The following is a 9649-nucleotide window of genomic DNA, read 5'->3' on the forward strand; positions in this document are numbered from 1 at the left end:
GTGTGTGAGAGAGAGAGAGAGAGAGAGAGAGAGAGGTGAGTGCATTGTAGGCAAGAGACATTTGACCCCATGAGCTGAATTTCCAGGTTGTTTAGAGCTAGTGTGGGTTCTGGGAATTGAACTGGGAGTCCCCTGCAAGAGCAGTAGGTGCCCTTAGCCACTGAGCCATCTTTCTAGCTCCTGATTCTGGTGTTTTGAGTTCACTTGTGTTGTTTTCTTCTCAGACTTCACTTCTGCGACCTCATGTATGCACACACGCCCACGCGTGCATACATATGCATGTACACACACTGGGAAGTTACCTAGCATTTCTTGATTTTGATCTCCCTCAGGCAAACCCACCTCCTAAATCTTGTTGACTTTAGCTTTTAACTCTACAGCAAGGATCCAGCAGCTTCTCTCTAAGCCCGCTCCCTAAACCACAGTCCAAACAACCTCTCCTCTCACTTTTAACTACTGCAGTAGCACCTTGACCCATCTCCCTGTGCCTATGCAGCTTCTATACAACTTTCCCCCAAAAGTCCACACAATGGTATTGGTATGGCAAAGGTACACACACACACACACACACACACACACACACCTGGGGGAGGGGCATATTATTTGCTAGAGACAAAGACAGAGAGACAGAGGGTGAAGAAAGAGATACAAGCAGCCAGGAGTGGTGGTGCATGCCTTTAATCCCAGCACTCGGGAGGCAGAGGCAGGCAGATTTCTGAGTCCGAGGCCAGCCTGGTCTACAGAGTGAGTTCCAGGACAGCCAGGGCTACACAGAGAAACCCTGTCTCGAAAAAAACAAAACAAAACAAAACAAAACAAAACAAAACAAAACAAAAAGAATTAAAAAAGAGATACAAGCAGAGACAGAAAGACACAATGGAGAGATACGGGCAGAGTGAAGAGACAGGGAACCAGAAAGAAAGACAGAGAAATTGAGAGGGGGGGGGTGGAGTGGGGGAGGGGGGGAAGGAGAGAAGGAAGAGAGGGAGAGAGAAGTTTTATTGCTGTTGGTTTGGAGATGTAGCTTAGTATTTTGTTTCCCCAACCCAGTCTTTGACTTTGGACACAAATCAGTAGAGTTTCCACCCTTCTTCCTCTACCAGGACTGTTGCCTCTGCTTGAAGCAGAGAGAATAACTGGCTGGAGCGTTAAGGAGGGCTTGAGCCCAATCTTAATCCTGTACTGCCATCTACTGGCCATTACGCATCATAGCTTAACCTAAATGGAAGCTCAGATCCCGTTTGCCTCCAAAAAATTCAATTTTCAGTTCTGTGAAAGGAAGGAAGTATTTTGTTTGGCAAGACAGGGTTTCTCTGTGTAGTCCCAGCTGTCCTAGACCACACTCTGTAGACAAGGCTAGCCTCAGACTCGCAGAAATCCACATGCCTCTGTTTTCCAAGTGCTGTGATTTAAAGTATGAGGCACCACTGTCTGGCTAGAAAGTTTCTTCGCTCCTTTGCTTGCTTGCTTGTTTGTTTGTTTGTTTGTTTAGATAATCCAAACAAGTCCTTACCCAGGAAGAGTTCCATGTCACACACACACACACACACACACACACACACACACACACACACACTGGTTCCTTTTGGTCATTTGGCACAAACCAAAGTCATCTGTGAAGAGGAAACCTTAGTTGAAGAAACCAGCTGACATATGCACCCCACCCCTATGCATGTGCATCCATTCACACATCACACATACCACATGTGCATGCACACGCACATCTTTCTAGATTTTGTTTTAGATAATCTAGAAAAGCCTAGTGTGCCTACTTTCTTCAAAACCCTTTGGATTGAGCTGGAGACGGCTCAGTGGTGATGAGCACTCGCTGTTCTTGCAGAGGGCCTGGCTTCAGCTCCCAGCACACACATCAGACGGTTCACATCTGCCCATAACTCCAGTTTCAGGGGAATCTGATTCCCTCCTCTGGCTCTGTAGGCATCTGCGTGCATGTGGTACACAGACACACCTTGGCATGCACAGGCATGTTGGATTTTTGATTGTTTGTTTTTGTTTTCAAGACACGGTTTCTCTGTATAGAGAGAGCCCTGGCTGTCCTGGAACTCAGTCTGTAAAACAGGCTGGTCTTGAACGCAGAGATCCACCTGCCTCTGCCTTCTCAGTGTTCACTACCACTTCCCATTAAGGATTTTTAAATGACCCTTCAAATACATTGAGTCTTGCCTCGCCTTGCCTCGCCTTGCCTCGCCTTGCCTCGCCTCTCCTTCTCTCTCTCTCTCTCTCTCTCTCTCTCTCTCTCTCTCTCTCTGCTAGAAACATCGTGAAAAAGACTGAGTACAGCTTAGTGGTAGAGTGCCCAGCATAAGCAAGAAAGACCCTGAGTTGATTAGCTGATTTGCATACAGACAGACAGACACACACACACACACACTTAAATTTCACATGTTTGAGTGTTTTGTTTGCATGTATGTCTGCACATCACATGTGTCCTTGGTGTTTATGGAGGCCAGAGCAGGACACCAGATCCTGAAGTTAGATGCCTTTGCGAGCATCTTTGGGGGGTGGGGTGGGGAATGTGTGCTTAAAATTGGTCTCCAGTCCACTGGAAGAGCAGCCAGTGCTTCTAACTGCTGAGCCATCTCTCCAGTCCTCAGCTTGATTTTATAACCTGGACCTGTGTTCTTCCTCGGTAAGTTCTCATAGGCAGCCATACAGAGGAGTCTGGGAATCCACAGGGTGTCACAGCCATACTGAACGCAGCTTCGAGTGCCTGCTCTGTCCTGAGACCACCCTCCTGTCTGAAGACTAAGAAGAGTCTCAAGGGCAGGTGACTCCTGCCCTCTGACTTTGTTCCCCAAGGGCATGTCAGGCTTATTCTCAGAACCCAGAGTAGCCTATGAACAGGGACTATGTACCTTTGGACCTTCGGCCTCTGTGTCATCCTGAATAAACTTCTACCCCCTCTTCTTCCCACCCCGTGGCCCATTCTCCCCAGAAAACACCGCTTTGCTCCCATTTTACTTCTTTCTGCAAAGAGTCTTGGGATCTGAATGAATGCATCCTTGTCTGGTCTAAACCAGCCCTTTTTTGGAAAATCGCTCAGTGCTTCCCGTTCCTCTCTGGGGTCCCTGGGAGGTTCTCACTATCCTGTCTTTCATCCAGAGCATTGCCAAAGTGGGCCTTCAGCTTCTGAGTCACCAACGCCTTTGCCCTGTTCCCATTCTTGGCCTCCAATAGCCCTGGCCGTCCTGGAACGCGCTCTAGATCAGGCTGGTCTCGACCTCAGAGATTGTCCTCCCTCTGCCTCTGCTGTCCTTGGCCATCCATGCTATCTTGCCCACCCCGCCCCCATGTTTTTGTGTCCACCTTCAAGAGACTAGTGTTTGAAAGGATGTCTACAGATCCTTCTAATAATCCCGGCTAAATAACTGAGTAAGGAGGCTAAAGTAATCTAAAATATTTTTATATACGATATTGAAAATGACTTCATGCGCATGGTCCTGAAGTCTTACCTGATCTCGGGAGAGCATCAATAAAGGTAAAAAAGTGATTTTCTAAGTCTTCCAAGCCAGAGAACGGACGCTGGGACCAGACAGCAGCTGCAATCAGAGGACATTTCTCAACAATGTTCCCAAACACATCCACAAATTCATCGAAGTCCATGGAATTGACCTTTACCATGTCCATGGCTGATCCTGGACTGGAGGCAGTGTTCTGCCCTGCCTGTGGTCCGCTCTCATGGAGCGAGTGACGCTAATTCCTCGTCATGGGTTGTGTTTGCTGAACACACATGCTGGCCTTGTGCAAGGGCAGCTGACCCTGGTTTAAACATCTCTGGGAGGCGCTTATCCAGAACGGTCCTGCAATGAGCAAACACAGGTTTAACTGTTTTGTTGGTGGTAGGGGTAATATGTGTGCTGGAGACAGAACCCAGGGTCTCACACATGCTCGAGGAGCACCCGAATACTGAGCTATCCGCCACCTCCACTTAAGGCTATGATCAGGAGAGCAGAGATTTCTACAGAACAAATGATTCCACCCGAGGCGTTGCCATAACAAGAGGTGGCGGCAGTGGTCATATGTAATGAGACAGACACTTGGTGCCATTACCATCTTGTCTTGTGTACATGTATGCTTTTACCTGCATGCAATCTGTGTACCACTTGCAGACCAAATAGGTGGCCCTGTGACCTGCCTGGATTACCAGGAGAGTGTCCTCAGGAACAACCCGGTTCTGTCCCCAGCATCCACACAGTAACTCACGCGCACCTCATCTGTCCTTGCTGTTGCTCTAGAGCACAGGCACTGCGTTTTAATCTTTCTTTGAACTCCAAATGCTTAACACAACATAGACTTAATTAGTGTAAACAGAACAGGGTAAGGTGCCTCTGGTGGAGTGTGCTATCTTCTCTCGTTTAAAAAAAAATTTTTTTTTAATTAGGTGTATTATGTATATGTGTGTGTGTGTGTGTGTGTGTGTGTGTGTGTGTGTATGTAAGTGCCCAAGAAGAGAGGGTCGAATCTGCCTTCCAGGTTCTCACCTTGAGTTCTTGGCTTGGATTCTTTCAACATCAGCCTATAAACTATAAACTGAACCAAGCCTTTGCCTTCCCTAGATTGGTTTTGGTAAGTGTTTTATCACAGCAGCAGTTTATCTAAGGCTGTTACTGGTGGTGTTCTTCACGGGGAGGGGGGGGGAGGAGAAGAGCCTAGAAAAGATTAGAAAGACCACAGACCACAGCAAGGGGGTGGGGTAGGGGCATGCGCCACAAAGAGGCGCCCTGCCCTAGTGTGTGGGAAGGAGAGGGGCTCTGATCTCAGGAGAACTCAGTGTGGGACTAGGAGCAAGCACAAAAAGCGCTCATTACCGCGAGTCCAGAAACGATTGCACCCTGGACAAATTCTCCCCAAAGAGACCTTGTTTTCCTTTCGCCCAGTATTTGCCCTTCTAGGTACCAAGGGGCAGTAACAAGTCAAACCTGGTGTTTTGACACTCTGTTTCGGAAACTGTGGTGCTCGGGTGCCCCCTGCTGGTACAATCACTATAAAGCACTGCTAGAAGGGGTGGCCTTAGCCTGCAGGCTAAAGGATGTTAAAGGGGGTGAAACCTTGTGAAGTTTTCCCCATCCATATTGGCATGTCAGCCGGTGATGTCATTATACAGGTCTGGACAACTATGTTGGTGAGATTAGACCGGTGAGACTTCCCTATTCCTGTCTAAAAGGCACTATCTAGCAGCAGACATTCTGGTCCTCTCTGGCTCTCCCCCCTTAATGTAATTATTATTATTATTATTATTATTATTATTATTATTATTATTATGTTTTTCGAGACAAGGTTTCTCTGTGTAGCCCTGGCTGTCCTGGAATTCACTTTGTAGACCAGGCTGGCCTCAAACTCAGAAATCCGCCTGCCTCTGCCTCCCAAGTGCTGGGATTAAAGGCATGCGCCACCACCGCCCGGCATATTTATTATTTTTTAATGATTTATTCTTTTATGTGCATTGGTGTCTTGCCTGAATGTGTGTCTGTTACAGACAGTTCTAATTATTCACTTTACATCCCAATCACAGGCTCCCCTCACATGGCCTCTCTCCCCATTCCCCTAACCCCATCCCTACATCCTACTCTTAAAATCTTTCCACAGCCTCAGTCCTGATGTTCCCTGGGTCTTGAGTGTAGGGATTGCATTGTAGACTTACCAGTTGGGGCTGGGCATGCCATAGTCACGTAGTCTCTGCATGATGACCATGTGTAAAGGCAGTCGAGGCTGAGAGAGAGAGAATCGGCATTCGGTGGTGAGCCCCGTGGTAGGTCAGCAGCATCTGATGGAGAGTCCCGTGGTAGGCTATTCAATCCCGAGTGTCAGCCCTAACCACATGATCACAAGAACACCACTAAGTGGGCCCACTAGGGTGTGTGTGTGTATAAAACAGTAATTATGGAAGATGTTAGTCATGAACTTGATAAGCAGTTGTGGGAAGCATGGGGGGAGTTAGAAGGGGAAGAAGGGGGGTAGATTTCAAATTTCCGAAAAAAAAATTTTTAAAGGGAAGACATGGCAAGTAGTACCCTAGTTATGTCCCAGCAGGCTGCCTCTTGTGGTATAGTCAATAAACCTTTCTTAAGAAAGAAAAGAAGGGCTGGAGAGATGGATCGGTGGTTAAGAGCCCTGGCTGTTTGTCTTAGTCCAGGGTTTCTATTCCTGCACAAAACATCATGACTAACCGGGCATGGTGGCGCACGGCTTTAATCCCAGCACTCGGGAGGCAGAGGCAGGTGGATTTCTGAGTTCGAGGCCAGCCTGATCTACAAAGTGAGTGCCAGGACAGCCAGGGCTACACAGAGAAACCCTGTCTCGAAAAACAAAAACAAACAAAAAAAAACATCATGACCAAGAAGCAAGTTGGGAAGGAAAGGGTTTATTCAGCTTACACTTCCACACTGCTGTTAATCACCAAAGGAAGTCAGGACTGGAACTCAAGCAGGTCAGGAAGCAGGAGCTGATGCAGAGGCCATGGAGGGATGCTGCTTACTGGCTTGCTTCCCCTGGTTTGTTCAGCTTGCTGTCTTATAGAACCTAAGACTACCAGTCCAGGGATGGCACCACCCACAAAGGGCCCTTCCCACCTTGATCACTAATTGAGAAAATGCCTTACAGCTGGATCTCATGGAGGCATTTCTTCAACTGAAGCTCCTTTCTCTGTGATAACTCCAGCTGTATCAAGTTGACACAAAACCAGCCAGTACACTGCTCTTTCAGAGGCCCCGCGTTCAATTCCCAGCAACCACATGGTGGTTCACAACCATCTGTAATGGCATCTGATGCCCTCTTCTGTTATGCAGGTGTACATACAGATAGAGCACCCATATAAATAAAATAAATACATTTTTAAAAGAGAAAGGAAGGAAGAAAAGAGACAGAAAGGAAGGAAGGAAGGAAGGGAAAGAAAAAGAGAGGTGTCCTCCGCTCAGGGACACAGCTTAGCCCACGCTAAAGTGAACAGGGGCATGCTTGGTGATCCTAACTGTAACCTTAACCTTTTCAATCCTTATTTTAATTAATTTGTTTGTTTGTTTGTTTGTTTTTAGGTACGAGGCTGATGCCAGGTAAGTTTTTATTATATTTAAAACAACAACAACAACAACAACAACAAAAACCCAAAAACAAAACAGTGGAACTGGAAATCAGGATAAGTCGTTGGAGGCAAATGAGAGTCGGAAGGCCCCCCATTCCTCAGTGGCAGGATCTGGCCCCGCAGCCTAAGCCCGGTCCAATCCAGCCGAGATGCTGGGAAGCAGAGCACATGGTGGGGCCCATCAGGGCAAAGAGGGCGAGAGAGCCCATGGCTCCTCGATACCGCTTGCTAGGGTCTCCATATGTGTAAAGAACTCGTCCAAGAACCAAGGCCAAACCCAGGCCAGAAGCTATGCGCGGGTAGTAAACACCTCCCACTGTTGGGAAAAACAGGTAGGGAGGGTGCACCTCCAACATGTTCTGATGGGCGCGCTGAATGCAGTTGAAATATGCCCACTCTCAGGATCTGTGCAGTAGGTGACAGGGTACTCTACCTTGTCCTTCTTGCAGGCGTTGCCCACGTTGATGGCTAGGTGGAGCACCATCTCAAAGCTGGCAGCACCAGTGAGAAGCACAAATCCATATTCCTTAGAAAGGACAGCCATCTTGGCTCTGGCTCACCTTCGCGCACCTGGTGCAGACCTGAGCTGCACTGCAGTGCCTGAGTGCGGCTCTGCCAATCCTTATTTTTAATGATGGCTCTTAAATGCTTTAACCTCCCTTTTAGTCCACCACCCACCAGAGGAAGTGTGGGGGGGGGGTGGCGGGGGGAAGGATACGGGGAAAGTGGACCTGTTTAGAAAGGTTCTTTAGAGCAACTCCGGTCTGTGATGTCTGGAAATCAACAGTTCAGCTCACAGGTCAGCAGCTCGATCCACTCACAAACACTTCACAGATACATCAGCAGTCCAGTTTGGAAGAGTCGGGACAGCAAACAGAATCAGCAGCGGTGGCACAACCTACTTAGCAGAGTCAGCAAGAGGGACCCGGAGGGACACAGGAGAAGTTCTCAGCTGTGCCTCTCTCGGGGGATCGAAGACTGGTGAAGACAAGAGACCAACAACATTGCACAGCCAGCTCTATAAACAAGCCAAGCTCAGTCTCCGTCACTGTCTGTTGAGTTCTACTTATACTCCCTGAAATCGTCACGTGTCCTGCACGGGTCTTGCCTCATCCTGTTCGACTGTCTCAGCTGACATTACTCTGCCAATCAGAGTCCTTGGAAGCAGCAAGAAGCCACAATACACCACCAGAAGTTGTTGTTTTGTTTTGTTTTGGTGCATTTCTCTCTATAGATTCCTGACAAATAGAGCTACACAACGTAAGACAATGCATGCGTGTTGTTAGCAAAGAGTCCTTCATCACATGCTTGCTTTAGCAGAACATCCTTTTCTCCTGTGTCTGCTTCAGCTAAATATTCCTTCACGTGTCTGCCTTAGCAAACACCTTCCCACACCACTGACTTTCCAATGAGCCCTTAAGTTTCCACCTCAGCTGACTTCACTTTCTTTTTTTTTTTTTTTTTTAAGATTTATTTATTATATGTAAGTACACTGTAGCTGCCTTCAGACACTCCAGGAGAGGGCGCCAGATCTCGTTACGGATGGTTGTGAGCCACCATGTGGTTGCTGGGATTTGAACTCTGGACCTTTGGAAGAGCAATCGGGTGCTCTTACCCACTGAGCCATCTCACCAGCCCCTGACTTCACTTTCTATGAAGGATATGCTCCAAACCTCTACCCCACACAGCCCAGAAGCATATTCAAATGTCCTTAGTTTGAAGATGGTGGTCAAGGAGTGTGTTTTCATAGGACATCAGCAATATGGGCAATGTCAGCTTGGGGTAAGGCAGGTAGAGTACCCCTTGGCTGGAGTGTCAGGAACCAGACTCAATTTGCTATGACTGGAATATTTTTGCACATATAATTCAAAGGATCAGTTAATGTTTCATGTGTGCCTTATGTACACAGCCTGGTGGTAACTTGCTGTGATAATTTTAACTCACTTCATTCTAACGTCTGTTCACTGGAGGCCAGGCATTGAGTTTTCCGTGTGTGTGTGTGTGTGTGTGTGTGTGTGTGTGTGTGTGAGACGTATTATGCAGATGTTCATCATGCTCAGATTCTGGGTTTTAGTATTTCAGATTAGGGATAATCACTGCATAACATGAATACATCTATGAAGAACAAGTCAATATTATGCTTTTTATAAAGAAGGATTTACGTATTTTATGTTTATGTGTATGTGCCTGAGTGTGTGTATGCACTACATGAATGCAGTGCCCATGGAGGCCAGTAGAGGGCGTCAGATCCCTCAGAACTGGAGTTGCCAGAGGCTGTGATGTCCCAGTTGTGAGTGCTAGGAATTGAACTCAGGTCCTCCACAATAGCAGTATGGACTATTAACTGTCTTTCCACCTCCAATATCATGCTGTTAAAAGAAGCATTTGGTAGTATAAAGGCTATAAAACCACTTTTACGAAACCCACAAGAGAATATCCATTTCCATGGAAATGAAGTCCTTTGAGGATTTTTTTTAAAGATTTATTTATTTATTTATTTATTTATTTATTTATTTATTATATGTAAGTACACTGTAGCTGTCTTCAGAC

General features: G+C 47.0%; 1 protein-coding gene and 1 pseudogene across 1 annotated transcript in view; both read right to left on the reverse strand.

Moving 5' to 3' along the window:
• Positions 1–3758, reverse strand: part of Urad (ureidoimidazoline (2-oxo-4-hydroxy-4-carboxy-5-) decarboxylase) — an 8657-nt gene extending 4899 nt beyond the window's left edge. Inside the window, exon 1 of the mRNA XM_021162896.1 lies at positions 3474–3758. Coding sequence (XP_021018555.1) covers positions 3474–3648 — 175 coding nt within the window. The 5' untranslated portion in view covers positions 3649–3758. The remainder of the gene's footprint in view (positions 1–3473) is intronic.
• A 3439-nt stretch (positions 3759–7197) lies between these two features.
• On the reverse strand, positions 7198–7658 carry LOC110293858 (annotated as a pseudogene).
• Positions 7659–9649: the final 1991 nt, after the last annotated feature.

Source organism: Mus caroli, chromosome 5, assembly GCF_900094665.2.
Source record: "Mus caroli chromosome 5, CAROLI_EIJ_v1.1, whole genome shotgun sequence".
NCBI lineage: Eukaryota > Metazoa > Chordata > Mammalia > Rodentia > Muridae > Mus > Mus caroli.